This window comes from Limulus polyphemus, unplaced genomic scaffold (assembly GCF_000517525.1).
Source record: "Limulus polyphemus unplaced genomic scaffold, Limulus_polyphemus-2.1.2 Scaffold132, whole genome shotgun sequence".
Classification (NCBI taxonomy): Eukaryota; Metazoa; Arthropoda; class Merostomata; order Xiphosura; family Limulidae; genus Limulus; species Limulus polyphemus.
This window is the reverse complement of record NW_013665742.1, coordinates 69,579-86,584: the sequence shown is the minus strand read 5'-3', so window position 1 is coordinate 86,584 and position 17,006 is coordinate 69,579. Positions and strand designations below refer to the sequence as shown.

General features: G+C 33.4%; 2 protein-coding genes across 3 annotated transcripts in view; one reads left to right on the top strand and one right to left on the bottom strand.

The window, feature by feature from the left end:
* The window catches only part of LOC106473656, an 82,527-nt gene that overhangs the window by 17,755 nt on the left and 47,766 nt on the right, over positions 1-17,006 (top strand). For both annotated transcript variants that reach the window (XM_013934339.2, XM_022403109.1), the window contains exons 2-3: positions 5,209-5,577; positions 9,848-10,159. In XM_013934339.2, the coding sequence (XP_013789793.1) occupies positions 5,209-5,577; positions 9,848-10,159 (681 nt within the window). The remainder of the gene's footprint in view (positions 1-5,208; positions 5,578-9,847; positions 10,160-17,006) is intronic.
* Positions 1-17,006, bottom strand: part of LOC106473624 (hemicentin-1-like) — a 256,608-nt gene that overhangs the window by 211,399 nt on the left and 28,203 nt on the right. The gene's annotated exons all lie outside the window — the stretch shown is intronic.

Sequence of the window (17,006 nt, the reverse complement as noted above, 5' to 3'; positions counted from 1 at the left end):
GTGTCACGCTGCTAGAAACACCCAAAAGTGGCAGGAAGAAAATGGTATCCAGAAGTTGCCCTGGCCGAGCCAATCTCCTAACATGAACCCCATCGAAAACCTCTGGGCCATACTCAACCGGCAAGTCATGAAACAACCAAAAAAAAAACATCTTCGAAGAGCGATCTACTCCAAGTTTTGAAGCAAGAGTGGGCGAAAATCCCACAATCTAAAATTGACGAGATGATTCTCAAGATGCCCCAAAGGATCAACGAACTCCACGAAGCGATAGGAAGATCTACTAGATATTAATTAAATTATAAATTTATCAATTTATGTGAATATGACTAAACATTTTTATTTTTTCTGAAAAGGTGGTGTCTATTTACTTGTGACCACGCTGTGTACATCCACATAATAATTGCTTTTTATATCTTCGTGTGAATGGCGTAATTCTAGCCCTTCCAACCTCTTTTCCATTAGAACGTACTTTGTTATCTAAAAACAAGTTTGCACAAAACATTATCAGCTTAAAAAAGTTAGAATTCAGTATTTGTCTACTATAATCACAAGTTTGTTTACCTGCTATTAATGCGTGATTAGCTTTCTAACATAAATGCTAAGGTCAGAGGGTGGCTCTCCTTTTCAGAAAGCTAATGTCTGACAATTATAGTCTGTGATGCGACATATCTTCACTCTCAGAAAAGGTTGCCTAAGAAATTCACTTCTACCTAAGATGTGTGGGAGACTGCTAAAGTCTTTTTGTCGTTTTCTTCTTTGCACAGAGAGAACCCTCTGTCACACTTCCCCTCTTATTCTCTTTTACTATACACTTTTAGCTCGGCATTTTTATTTACTTTTTTTGTCTACTTTTTCCCTGAGTCAATTCTCAGAGAGTATAATGGTAACTCTTCTGACAAATAAATGTTAAGACTATCTATTAATACTATTTAGTTTCTTGTCCATGGTGTCTGTCTGCTTAGTGTCTAATTTCCCACAACGTAGAGCATAAATCAAACTACCTATACTGAGTAATATCTGGGCTGCAGGTGGATACTAAAGTCACAGGCAGCTAGATAGTTTAGCTTTAACAACTTTATCACAATTTCAATGAAAAATAACTGCGACTATTACTCAAGCATTCGAAGACATAACTGTATGCCTTAATTACGTTACCTCTCAGTAACTGTTCTGGTTTGGAACAATCTAGCTAGATTCTGATGTCCCATTAAATATATTCTCTATGATATTCTCATGGCAGTCTGGAGCCGTGATGAAGTTGTTTTCTATGGCAGTGAATCCTCAGTTATGTATTGTTGCTGTGTTATATGCTCCCATACAGTACATTATGTAATTAATATCAAAACGCTACAGTAAATGTTTCTACCAATATTTCTTACCAGCTCATTACTAGCAGCTTGAGTATGCCTTAACTTGGATTTGCTTAAATTTATTCTTCTGAATGCTCTTAATATCGACAGTTTCAAAATGTTTGCTGTGTTACAACTTTGTTTCATTTCTTCAGCTAGTGTGCCCTTACGTTGGCATAATAAACCAGTAACCACGCTTACATGAGCCACGATTTAGCATAATTTGTACATGCAGAAGAAGGCCAAAGAATCTCATTTTCCTTGATCACTGTTAATTCACATATTTGTAAAAGGATCAGAGTACATAAGTCTAACAGAAAGTATGGCTAGCTATCTGGTATGCAACAGTGATAATTAATGAGTGAACTAGGTCTAAAAGGAATTGATCATATATACATAAACAACTTCGGTGATGTGCTGTGGGTTTAAGAATTTCATAACTCTAAGGATGGGTAAGTTCACCCCTGTCCCATTTAGTGTAATAATATTCTCAATGGCTCACAAAGTAAAGACTTGCCACTTCTCATCTCCTTACGTGTAGGAGTCGTGGCTTTAAAGCCAATTCATACATTCTTCCTTTCTGTTTGATAGCAACTCTTTTGGATCTATCTCGTATGCTTTTTGTCTCCTTTTGTCAGGTTGAACTATTTGTCATCTACTCCAAGGTCGATTATTTGTTTGTTTGTTTGTTTTAAATTTCACGCAAAGCTACACGAGGGTTATCTGCGCTTGCCGTCCCTAATTTAGCAGGGTAAGACTAAAGGGAAGGCAGCTAGTCATCACCACCCACCGCCAACTCTTGGGCTACTCTTTTACCAACGAATAGTGGGATTGACCGTTACATTATAACTCCTCCACGGCTGAAAGGGCGAGCATGTTTGGTGTGACGGGGATTCGAATCCACGACCCGCATATTGCGAGTCGAGCGTCCTAACCATCTGGCCATGCCAGGTTGAAGGTCGATTATGAGTAGGTCTTATAAATGTTTGTTTGTTTGTAGTTAAGCACAAGGCTATACAATGGGCTATCTGTGCTCTACCCACCACGGGTACAGAAACCCGGTTTCTAGCGTTGTAACTCCGCAGACATACCGCTGTGCCACTGGGGGACATGTTTTATACCTTATTTTTAATGTTTTCAGTTATCAGGGTTCTACTACTGTCATCGATTACATCATCATCCTTCACAAATAAATACACCTATGACCGAATAGGTAAGTAGCTAGAATCCATGTCATGAAAGGTCGTTTGTTAATAAATACACGGTTAAATAGAAAAATAGAAAATAAAAAAAAACATAAACAACTTATTTAAAAATATTTTGTAGCATCAGGAAAAAATACTTTGTGATCATGCATTTTTAGTGGTTATTTTTAGTTAAAACTAGGATCTAACATCTGTAAAAATGTTAGCAGTTAAACCTAAAATCTCATAGATTATGGCTGCTTTTCTGAAAAATATCGTATCCAAAAATCGTTTATCGACCACGTAGTTGTCATTAGACTTTCAGATAAAGTTAGAACAAACTACAATTAGAATAACGCTGCTCTATTTCGATTCTAACTAAGAAGAAACAAATTTATCATATTAAGTCAGATCGGAGACCTCTATGGTTCGGGTATAGGCATCCTTCTGGTCAGTGGTTCAAAATTTAGGAAGCCAGCAGCACTCTTAGCTTTTTGACTCGAATATTATCATTTACTAAGTGGCATTACATCTCGAACCCTGGACCTTTAAATCCGTAACCCGATACGTTAAACATTAAGTCATGCTCAGTCCGTTGAGATTTCAAATGGAAAGATGTTTCAATGTCTTTAATGCCACCTTTGTACTTAAGAAACTGAAGACTAACTCGAATAGATTTAACGTAAAAGAGATGTGAATTTCGGCTCTGGTTTTAAACGTTATCACATTAAACCTTAACATGTTAGTTTATATCGATTTTACTTCAGCCCAACTTTTCACCAACTCTGCGTTTTGCTAACTTTTGTTTGCCATCATATCTTAGACGACTTCAGTTGTACAACAGCTGTAAAGTTGTGTGCCATATTTATGAATTAAAGCTTTCGCAAATTGTGCATTTTTATGCATATTATATTTCTATCTCACAGTTAGTGTGTACAATTTCTTAAGTCATATTTGACTGTCAAATGATAGTTCTATGAAAACTTTCTACATATACTCTTTGCAAGTTGGGATATCTAGGATTTGTTTTCTTTCGTCCGCAAAGTTGTACAATGACCTGTCTGCGCTGTGTATGCCGCGGGGGATCGAACCATCTGGGAATTTAACATGTTTAACGTATGCATCTGTTCAATTCCAATTGAATAACTTCAAATTAAGAAAAAATTCTGTGAATAACTGGTTTTAATTAGTTCACATTTCGAAACGCTGTAGACATAGAACTCGCCTGAATACTTACAACTTGAGAGTGGTATAATAGTCAACAATATTCTGTGCCCCAAGTCAGAAAGTTTCATTCGAACGAAGCTTGCAAAATGCTTATTTGCTATAACTCCAACATATGCTTAGGTGATTAAAACCTGGTGTAATTAATAAAAGAATAACGAACGACAGAATATATTGATTTAGAATATCTAGAAAAACCTCTCGTCAAAACAAAAGTTTTAAAATGGTAACTTTGTTTTCGTCACATTAAGTTACAAAATTCGGTAATTTCTGTGTTTGAAAAGCGAGAAAATCTAAGAACAGAAAATAATTCTACTTCGATTTTCTTAGCTTTCTAAACCTAAAGAAATTTGTATATTATGAAATTACTATATAGCGCCTCTAAATCATGTCACAAACCAACTGTATTACAGGGCCAGAAAATTCACTAAAAACAGTTTAGGAGTTTCTTATCAAATAAAATTCGATATAAAACTGAATGAGTGGTTGACTTTTCCATGAAACATTTCGTAATATTGAATGTTTGTAACATAAGTTACCAACCATAAAATGTTAAATAATATATTTTGTAAGACATTGAAACATAAATATATATCATAGTACAAGAATGGATTATTCAAATTTCATTTTCTCATTGTTTTGAAAATCTCGTTCACTAATATTATGTTTTTCCTTCCACTCATTAAGTACAGTTGTAATGTGTTTACATTACTCAGTTCAGTAAGTGCACCTGAATATATCTGTTGTAAGAACCAATTAGTCTGCGTTTGTGACTTGTCAAATACTTATATTTTAATCATTATTTTTTTCTCTATTCTTATAATGACATGTGAATGTTTTTGTTTGTTTTTTAGTTTATCTTTATCAACATGCATATACACTTCAAAAACAAAGTTATGTCTGGTACATCGTGTTTTTTTTTCTGAGTGATTGGGTGTGATTTTAATTTCTCCATATCTTTATAAAATCTAAATCATGAAACATTTTTCAGTTGTAATCCTTAATTTAAATTACTTTCAGTGCATGTTTTCTATACATGTTTATTTGGTATTTTCCAACTTATGCGACACATGGGGCTAAACGGCCAAGTCAAAGGCCCCAAGATTCAGGCATAGCCGTTCCTACTTTAGAACTGCTGACCAGTCAGGAAAATAAGTCAGCATACTCGCTATCTACGCGTTTCTCTCAACGGAATAGTGGGATTTACTGTCACTTTTATAATACTTTCCAAACTGTAAATTTTAATATATCGCTCATCCGACCCTCAGAACTTTCTATCTGTAGCCCAGTAAGCTACTATGCCAATATTTACATTATTTTACAAGTTAACATATTTCTAATGTATATCATATTTCTTTATTCGAGTTAATGCTAAATAAAGTTATAATTAATATACTTATTTACGTTTGCTCAAATCTACTAAACGTTTTTGTTTTTTTTTCTTTTACAAGGAACCGAAAGCCTGGCGATTACCAGTCTCTCTGTGCCCCATTTGGTTGAGAATGGTACTAGAGAATACGTTGATTTGGACTGTATATATAACTTCACAGAAGAAGACGAACAACTGGTAGTTAAATGGTATCACAACGAAGATCCTAATCCTATTTACCAATGGATACCAGAGCTTAACTCTCGTCGGTTTTCAGAAAAATTCCAGGATCGAGTAGACACGAGTTTTTTCCTTTCGCCTTCAGATAACTTTACGAAATATCGCGGTCTTCGGATTCTGAACCCTACCACAGAAATTAGCGGAAAGTATTCTTGTCACGTGGCTTCGCTAAACGGCATCGATGATGCAAACAAAGACATGATAGTTTATGGTAAGTGTCCATGACATTTTTTGCGAATCATTTCACCGCTATGAGAAGATTTCATTTTTTTGTGTGTGTGTTTTTTTTTACCTTCTTCACTAGCGATTTAACGTACGTTACAGTTTACCAAAAGTAAAACTGCAAAACTGATTTATTAAAAAGAAAATGCACACATATTACAGAGGCTAAAATGTGGTATCTCAAAGAAATAGAGCTACCGCGTTTAGCACACTAGAATATACACAGAAATAGTTTATATTATATTTACGTTTCAGCAAATGACGTGCATATATGCCCAATCATAACACTATAAGCAATTATTAATTGACAAATACTTTACCTTAACAAGGGGGAACGCTCCCCTTATCTCTCCATCTCTCACTAAAGATTCTAAAGACAAACCAACTTCTTTACCTAATATAAATCGGTAACACAATATTTACGGTATTTTCCATTGCCTAATGTTTTGTTAAACTGCCTTTATAACAATTTATTGATTGCAATTTACGAATACAAATCTTTTGCGACTCCTGCTAGTAGGATAATAAGATGTACATCATTTCTTCACTTTACTTCAAAAATATCATACCCGATCATCAGTTTACTTACACAGTTTGTTTGTTTGTTTTGGAATTTCGCGCAAAGCTACACGAGGGCTATCTGCGCTAGCCGTCCCTAATTTAGCAGTGTAAGACTAGAGGGAAGGCAGCTAGTCATCACCACCCACCGTCAACTCTTGGGCTACTCTTTTACCAACGAATAGTGGGATTGATAGTCACATTATAACGCCCCCACGGCTAAAAGGGCAAGCATGTTTGGTGGGATGCGGTTTCGAACCCGCGACTCTCAGATTGTGAGTCGAGCGCCTTATCCACCTGGCCATGCCGGGCACACTTACACAGTTAACGTTTTTCTTCCTTACCATTTGAAATCATCTGAAAACTTTTATTTGCCACAAGTTTTATAATACGTATATTTCTTTTTATCGAACGTGCAATTTTAATTTCATCAGAGATATCATGACAAGTAATTTAAGTAATTATTTACGTGATATGGCAAGAGGTAACATGGGGACAAGAACAAATAAGATTATAATCAAATTGATTCAAAATGAACATATTTGCCGTGGCTTTTCAGTTACAACTTGTTGTTTTACCCAAACTTTTATTGTGAGCGATTGTCGTGACCGCAGTATTTATCACTGGTTAATTTTCTGTTTTCGCAGTTACAACGTGAATAAGAAACGAAGCGGCATCAAGGAGCTAATTTCAGTAATTGTTTCTAGTTAGAATAAATCTATTTTACGACTTCAAGGACTAATATATTATTTTCAAAAATGATGTACAGAAGTCCGGTCAGCTTTGATATTTAATTAATTAACAAGGCAGCTTTCTATGCAAAACTGTTAGGTCTCCACTTGGTAAATAAATGATGAAAACGAGATTAATTTGTAAGTAGTTTTAAGTTATATTTACATTTCTAAGTTTGAACGAGGTTTGCGAAGAGATCATTGTCAGCAAAGTGAATAAAACATCTCTCAACGTTTCACCAGAAATTAATAAAATGCATGAATTTCGTCTATCACTAATACAGTTTCCAATAGGGCTATTCGTGGAATCATATGTTAACTACTAAATTGGACTACCTGAGTATTTCATTGCATTAGCCTCGAGACTTTCTTTTGTAATTTACATTGGGTTATTTTATAGACAATGGTGTATTGTTAGAGTAATTATGTAGGCGAAGAATACAGCTTAGAAATTTAGGCCACCTTACAAAGTGCGACACCAAGCTCTAATTTAACCGCATATAACTGACGCGAAATAATCCGTCCAGTTAGTTACTAAGCCCTGTATTTTTAAAAGCATAGAAAATGAAGTACAAGTGTTCTTCACCGCAAAAACGGTGAACAAGGAATATCTTGTAATAAAAGAAGCCAAAACGTTAAGAAGATATATTATAAAGAAACTAAAAAAAAAGGAAGTAGGAGAGAGTGGATTATGTTTGCTACAATAAAGTAATACATGATTATTCATGACTAAATCGTTTTTACTCAGATCATATACTAATCACATACGTAAAACTGCTCTACTTTCAACTTTGGATGCCAGGCTCTTTGTTCATCTGTTCATTACTATTTTTATTGTCCCCTAATGGATCAGCGGTAAGTAAATGTGAGGATGGATTCCCTGTGGTGATAGAGAGAAGATAGCTCACTCATTGTGTAGCTTTGCGCTAAAACAAAACACATGTACACACACTATGTTTGTTAATTGTATAAGAGCCGAAAGCTTGGGTTATTGTGAACACGTCGTTTCTTGGACTGGTAGATTGTTACTAACATTACTAACTTAAGAGAATACCAAATAAGGCCGTAAGATCTGCACATTTTTTTTTTTTGAATTTGTAATATATGAGTTAGTGATACGTTAATTTGAGTTTTCCGTTTCGAATAGAAATCTATTTACTATCCAAGATAAGTTTAGAAAACATTTGATAGTTATTATTATTTCAGTATTCTAAACTGACCTCACAAATAGGATCCAATTTTGTCTTTAATATTTTTTTTAGAAACTCCAAAATTAAGGAAATAAGTAAAAACACTAAACTCATTTTTGTTTAAACACGAAATTTATTTTTTCATTATTGTACAGAGTTAACTGAACCTTTTTTAGTGTGCAGGGTAAGGACTTACTATAGAAAAACGCGATTTTATTTAATCTGAAAAACAGAAGAGCTATAAACACTGAATATAGATTGTGAATCTTTTTTTTTTTTGCCCCAAAACTAAAAGTAACGGATAAGAGAAACATAAGAATCGTAATTAAATGAATGACCTTTAAAATCGTGGCAGAGAAAGAATATATAAAATTTCTTCATAATAAAAGAACGTTCTCAAATCCTATAAATTATAAAAATATCTAGAGCTCTGCTAGTAAAATAAATAGAAAATCACGTTCTCGGATCACGAATAACCTCTTTTTTTTCTTTTATTTATACTTGCAACTTTGTATTTGCATTCAAATGAACCATCTCTAGCCTATTCTAGATTTCCGTTCCAGTGATTACTTACGTTCATAGAAATAGTAAATATCATCTCACCCTCATACATATTAACGATTTACTTAATCTAACTGGACTGTACTTTCGTTCGAAACCGAATGGTAACGTAATCTCTTTACAGTCAAACAACTTTATCCATCAACTTTGCAAATACTCAGTTATTTTAAACAAAATATAATATTTTATTTCTCATATTCTGCGAAGTCGTGAACGTTAGGACTGAAGAGCTGAGCATTGTGTGTTTACATTAGGAGAGTTCGTGGTCTCCAAGATAAGAAATAAACTTTTCTATTAATTAATGAACTATGAACAGTCATGATTAAGTTCTAGAAGGAATTTCAGTTGAATTCTTTCATATAAAACAAAACAAGTGCGTTGGAACTCAGGATGAGCATGTAAAAAAAAAGCAATAAATGCAAAGAAAGACCGATTAGCCATGCCAAGAAAACAAAACAATCCAGGAGAACAAGAAAAGTGATTATTTAGTTTCAAAATTTAACTGTTGCTATGACATGATATTTGTTGTTAGCCAATTAATAGCATCTAACAATGTAACATACATTTCATATTGATGATGACCATGCACTTTAAAATGAGGTAAAGGTATATTAACTAACTAACAAGGCTTTGTATTAACCTATTCCAAACATAGTAGTGAGCAGAACGGAAAATTTTAACTTGAATGGCACCTTATTCTCACGTCGGCTAAACAAGCAGGTCAAAGACCCCAAGGATTTAGGCATAGCCGTCCTAATTTTAAACTACTTGTCATAGGAAAGGCAGTCAGCAAGCAGCACTCTATGCCACTAAAGGTTTGTTTTAACCGAATAATAAGGTTGGTTATCGCCTTTATAACGTACTCATAGTTGAAAGTAAGAACCGCGCAAACGGCAGCGACACGTTTCGAGCTCTGCACCCTCTGATTCGCAGCCCGACACGCAAATCTTTAGGCCATGGCTGATCCGTTATTAACATAAAGTACTATTTGTTGTTATAAATGTTTGATATTATATATATATATAAAATCATATGTGTAAGATTTTATTGGTTACCCAGTTTCTTACTTGTTGTAATAATTCTTGTCACCTAAAAACAAGTTCGTTTTTTACAAGTCAACTCATATTTTCTTTCTAATCAAACTATTGTTTTATTTTATTGAGACTTTTTTTTCTTATACTGCAAGTTTTATTTCATCAGATTCTTGTTTTACTCTCAGCTCCTGGAAAACGCATTAAGTTTAATTATACTAAAACTTCATCAGAAGTAGCCACTTTCACGTGTGAGGTGGATCAAATATACCCTCAACCACAAGTGACGTTGGTTCAGATGGCACCTGGAAAAAGTGAGCGGAAACTTCTACAAAACACTCCAACTAAAACAGAGAAAAATAATGGATCATATCGGGTGCTTCTTACCAAAGAAATTAAAGATAGTGACCTTCCGTTAGATGGCGCTACAACTTTTGAGTGTGTCATTTTGATACCACAAACAAACTACCAAAAGCATAGTAGCATCGTGTATCATCCTGGTAAGTCACTATCCCTTCCAATATTTCTGTTTCAATCGTGTATTATTAATCTTATTAACTTAATTTAAGATCAAGTTGTTGTTTTGTTTTATGCTTCACCAAAGCTTCTTGACAACCGAGTTTTTTTAAGAATATCTTTGTTAGTTTAACTATAATCCTAGAATTGAAAATATACGTATCGTTAACAGCGAGGATACCCAACTGATGAAAGAATGCATTCTAATATTTATGAGTAAAGACGTAATAACAGGATGTTTTTTTGGCCATTACCGGGTTAATTTATACTTTTTATCTAAGTAATTGTATTCGTATTCTTGGCAAAGCTACTAAGACTATCTGCCGCCGTCTCTAATTATGAAATACTGACCTGACCAGGTGGAAGAGAGGTAGTTAGCAGCACCCTACTACCCGCCACCTACGGTATAACGCGCCCAAAGCTTAACATGTGGGGAATGTGTTATGATATACTACGAATTCGAACCCGACATCCAGAGCTCTAACATGAGGCGTTATCTAAATCGGTAGTTTGCTCTGAGCGGTAGCTAATATTAACTTCATTTTACTGTACAAAACAAATTCCAGAGTTATAAGGATAAGTTACTAAATTTCTTCAATGGACACAAAAGAAAATCAGGCGAACATTTGTTGTACATTGTTAAAACAAAATAGGCCTAAAAATATAATCTTCGCCTTTACCCTTGAAAAAAATTACCATATTGTTATAATAGTCATGTAAAACGTGTGGCCTTTAATGTTTTCTTACAAAACGAGAAATACAAATTAAACCATAATTACAGTTATACACTGCATGTGTCATGTGAAGTGGGAATTTTTAACGTGAATTTGGGCCAAAAAAGATAAAAAAAAATCATTTTAACATTTTTTCCCGCTTCAAAATTAAATAAAAGCTAAACATCCATTCACTAGAAAGATGAAGTTTCAGAATACAAATAACTTAATTAAAATCTTTCATAAGATAAAAGACAGTTTCGGCGAAAATAGAATTGTATAATAATATAGGTTCTACATATGAAATGTAAATGCGTATACAATGTCAGAGGTAAAAACTTTCATGCTGATGATCTAATGGACCACATGCAGCTTACAGAACTCTTTTTTTTTTATGACAGATATTCTTTTACAACAAAGTGTAGCTAACCCGATTGTTGTGGCAAATAATTATAGTTTTTTCTTTCAGTTTCACAAGAAGCATCATGATAAACTATAACTTTTAACAACGACTCATGTTTCCAGACCCACACAAACAATAGTAGAATTTTAGAAATTATGATCCTGACCTAACGAAAGACTTATAGAACTTCAACTTAACATTAATAATATTAAATTGAAGGTCCAGAAGGCCATTCATAAATTAAAAATGTAGGGCTCGTAAAATTTGGATAAAATTATGGGTAACAGTTATGTCACATTTATACATTCTCTATACATCGCACATCTTTATTTTTTATAGAAGGCAAATAGGATAAACTAGTAGAATAACTAGTTGCATGACCAGGGAAGGTGTTGTACAAGGCAAAATATAAGATTCTTTTTTATTAATTTAGACTAGGTTTTGTTTGTTTTTTGTTTTTTGGAATTTCGCGCAAAGCTACACGAGGGCTATCTGCGCTTGCCATCCCTAATTTAGCAGTGTAAGACTAGAAGGAAGGCAGCTAGTCATCACCACCCACCGCCAACTCTTGGGCTACTCTTTTACCAACGAATAGTGGGATTGACCGTCACATTATAACGCCCCCACGGCTGAAAAGGCGAGCATGTTTGGTAGTATGCGGATTCGAACCCGCGATCCTCAGATTGTGAGTCGAGCGCCTTATCCACCTGGCCATGCCAGGCACTTAGACTAGGTTATAAAATTCGGTTTTCTATAATAAGCAGTAACGACGAAACGATAATGTACCAAGTTTAACCTTAAGTGCATCGATGGGTAAATGCATGAACCCTAAAGGATCATTAAACACATTTTTCTTGACTTTCTATTGGCCAAGTTGCTTGTGGAATCATTACATTGTTGGTTACAGCGTCCCTGATAAAATGTGACCCACATAATAATATTAACAATATAGCATTTAAACCCCACAAATTCCTGCTGGGGGTTTCTTATGAATTTTACACAGAAAATGGGTGATTTCACCAAACTGTAATAATAGGTAGTCAACACATGATTTATAAATATAAGTAAATATTTTTTTATTGGTGGTAGAAATACTATATGTTTCGACAGAACATTGTCTTTTGAAACATGTAGTATGGTTCACCATCAATAAAAAAAAAATGTACTTATACTTATAAATCGTTGTTTGTTTACCTATTATTATATTAACATAATGTGTTTCCTTACTCAAGTTTCACCCAATTTTGTTCGGATAGTTCTTTACAGCGAGCATTGTAGCAGACAGAAACATAAAAAAGATTACTTAATATGCAGATTTAATCGGTACATAAGCAAGTCGGTAATTTAAGGGCTAAGGCATTCGTTAACATAGAAACCTTCATGCTGTTTTGTTGCAGCATTCTATTTCCTTTTTCATAGCTATAATGTGATATGAGCAATTGGAGCTTAATTCGCCCAAGTTGTTTATGGATCATCTTCAAAAAACAAATAATTTTAAAACGTAGGCTCATTACAAACAGGCCTGCATTAGGTTATTGTATACCGGTTCAAACCATACTTAACTTAGTCTTTCAGAAATTTATAGGTTACACATGTTATACTGGATAGTTGATTAAATCATCGTCTTTAGAGATGTACTTGTGATATTCGACTTTTTGTTTTCGTTTTTTTAATATTCTAGTCACACTCTTTAATTATCAACTTTATAAAGTGGTAATTACTTCAGAGTAAGTACATTTCTTAAAAAGTAATAAAATTCATCGTATTTATACCCAGATGTTTGCATAACTTAAAATCATATTATAAATAAATGTATTAAATGCTGATATAACCATCATACATTACCAATTCTGATCCATCCATCAAGTGGGGTGTGCCTTTCATTTCCATAACTATACTTACGTTTTCTTTTTACCATATGCACTAAAGAAAGTTTCCTTCTGAACTAGGTGTAGTTAATCCTTGTTTTCAAACCATAAACTTTATGACAACAGAATAAATACAGATAACAATATTATATAAATTCAAAACACGGTTGGATGAAAAACCCAACAACAAAAAATATTAGCCTGCATGAAGACATACGGCTGCAGTATAACAGTCAAAAGCGTGTTACAAAATGAAATAAAAGTACCAACATGGAGAAACCTGTATTTATTTGTTATGATGACCAAATAATGCACAAGACCACATTTTAGAAGACCATCTATACATTATTCCAAGTAATGTAGTTTCCTTTATTTAATATTTTGACTGAATGTACGTTTTCGAATGAATAACACTGCTGCTTTTTTACCCCTCACATGCACCACACTTGAAATAATTCTGTAACGTTTAGGTTTTGTATTTTGCAACACAATATCTCAAAACTTTTCTTTTAAGGTTTTCTTTCATCAGGAGATCCACAAAAAAACAATAGCTCTTGCAACGCAAATGCGATTGTAATTTCTAAGACTCATCAACATACCTTTTTTTTTCTTTATGCTGTTCTAGGGTGAGAAAGATCTTATGGAATTCAATCTATTACTCTTCCAAATATATGTCTAATGATATGATTGCGTGCGCACCAAGTTCCCATACAATCGAGTAAATGGCATTTCTGTATATGCAGTCCGGTTTCACTGCATTCCATTAATTCTTCGAGAAATCTTGAAGGAAATGGTCCTTTGATTAACCGGATGTGTTTATTTAGAACATGTGCAATTTGAAAATATTTTCTAATTATCAGGGAAACCAAATAATAATAAAAGTAAAATACACAGAACTTACATTCACCATACTATGATATTTTCCCCCAACTTTCGTTATTTGTTTGGCCTTTTGCGGTAATTATTATTTTATTGTTTTTAGCGCAAAGCTACACCGTGGACTATCTACGTACTGTCCACAGCGGGTAATCGAACACCGATTTTACCTTTGTAAATCCGTAACTTTACTAGTGATCCACAGGGGGATAATATCTTTTATAGTTACGTATTTGTTCAGTAATTGTCCTCGTTATAAAGCCCAGTAATAACCTATCTGATGTGTTAAAGTAATAAATTTGAAGAAAGTATTTTTTAAATGTACGATTTATTATGAAACTAAAGTTTTATCTTATCTGTTCGCCTCCTTTTATTACATGCTACAAGTTATTGGATTGATTTTGAATGATAAAGGTTTTCACGTGTATTTCATGTGTAACATGTTGCATAAACATCTGTCTAAGAAAAAGCTTTTATCAAGTACAAAAGCTTAGCCTTTCATCACTACCCCGTTGAGCTTACATATATTATGTATATCACTTTTCAGTGTTTTATTTTAAACCTATTTATATGGATACACACAATACATACATATTTGACACTTACATTACATCTGTAAAAATTCTGAGGAACAGATGCTATGTTTCGAAAATGTTATCATATGCATTTTGGTGGAATAAATTGGTATCTATAGAGAACGTAGCTTACTAGCTCAGTCTATTCCCTTGTGGATATATGCATACGTTGAACTAAAATTGGTTTATCGTTTTCGCATCACAAACAGTATCCAAAATTCGTTCAGAATATTTTTTCTATAATTTAGGTTTTTCTACTTTTCTGATATTATATGTTCACGTATATTTTCTTCTTTATGCATAATATTATAACACTTGCGTTGAAGTAGTTGATAGAATACTTAAGATTTTAATTTTTTTTAAAGGCTTTTTTTTGCGCTAAGAAGTCACGATGCAGTAACAAAAGTGCGGTCAGTTTGAAGTAAACTCATCATAAAGCTTTGAACTTAAAACATTTAATTATGTAAGATAATACAGAATTTTTATTATAAAATAATATTATTGAAAACTATTGAACTTAAGCAAATAATAGAGGGAGCTTTAACAAAGTGAGAATAAATTAAATTATCGTAAAAAATGGATAAGCTGAATTCTGAAATTTCCAACGTCTGTGATTATGGAAATTGATTCCGTAACCATCTTTATAGGTGATTTAAGATCGACCGGATGTTTCATTCCTCAGATACTTCTTTTAACTGATTTTATTTTATTTTCATTCACACACAATTTATAATTATCACAATCCATTGCTAAGCGATTTTCCCTGCGTTACCTTTAGTGAATACCAGAAATTGAAACAGTAGTTAAAAATTACTGACTTGTTAAAACAAATGTTGGTTTTAAAATATTTAGATAATTTTCTTGTGTGTGTGTGTATATAACACTATATTCCCTAATAAATAGCTGGAAATCTATAAATTTCTGTAGCTAAGTTTTCGATCATTAAACTTTATGCAAATGTGTTTTTTAACTTTGATTAATTAAAAATAACAATCCATAATTTCTCGGCATTAAAATTCTTATAATAACAAATTGTAGGTTACATTGCAGTAATCATCGTCAGGCTTAGCGGTACTGGATTGCAGTTCGGAATTCAACATTTAAACAATATGATTTGTTTCTTTCTTTATCTATTTCAACATTTTCGCTCAAAGCTACACAAGGTCATCTACGCATAGCCGTTCTCAATTTAGAACTGATAGATTACAAGGAAAGAAATTTATCAACACTACAAAGCATCCACGGCTCCAAAGTGCGGAAGACGTTTATTGCAGCAACAGACTGCGAACCATGAACCGTCGGATTCATAGTCCGGTCACGCTTATCATTGAAAAAAATATGAAAAGGTTTAATGGCAAATTAACATTGTTAGATGTGTAGCTTATAAATTTTAGAAATATTGGCTGAAAAATCCTTAAAGAACCTTTTATAATGATTTCTAGCCTCCAGTCTGCACTTAATAATCTAATAATTAATTTTAACAATATACTCAAAAATTAATTCCATACAGGAGATTCTATGATATGATTCATTAACCACAACATACTAACAGACTTCTTTTACAGAAAGTTTTAAACAGTGTGTTGACTTGTCGCATAGTTAGTTTCCTGTGGACTTTCTGTCTGGTTTGGAGACGACGTTAGAACTCTGGGCTTTCACCGAGTTCTTCGTCAACAAACCATAACTAAGATAAAAAAGAATTATAAATGACCTGAAGTAAAACCATCCTGATAGAATCAAAAGAAGAAATATCTATGTTGGTACATCGGATTTTTCTTTTGAATTTACTTTCTTTTTTAATATAAATGTTGTTCAAAAGTTAGTAATTAAAACACTTCAATTTTTTTTACCTGTCTATATAAAACTTAATTTGTAAGATAGCCTTAATACAATAATACGCTGTGGCAACTAATTTTTGGACTACTTTGTATGTGACAAGTCAAAATTCAATTAATGTTACTACATATACGAAACAAATTTTCAGGAGTTCTCTCCTGACGCTTCACTGTGGTCTTATATTCATTTATACCAAATTTCACGGTGCTATTGGTCACTGTATTAAATACAAAAATATTCTCAGCCAATAAAATCATTTAAACATCTGATGAGTAGTGCAAAATTTGAAAACTACCGTACCGTTTCAATCCTCAGCTTACGTAAAGAAACCTACAAATCATGCATATAAGTAAGTATCGTTGTCACCTCGCACGTAAAGAAACCAGTAAATCATGCATATAAGTAAGTATCGTTATCACCTCGCACGTAAAGAAACCAACAAATCATGCATATTAGTATTGTTGTCACCTCGCACGTAAAGAAACCAACAAATCATGCATATTAGTATTGTTGTCACCTCGCACGTAAAGAAACCAGTACATCATGCATATAAATAAGTA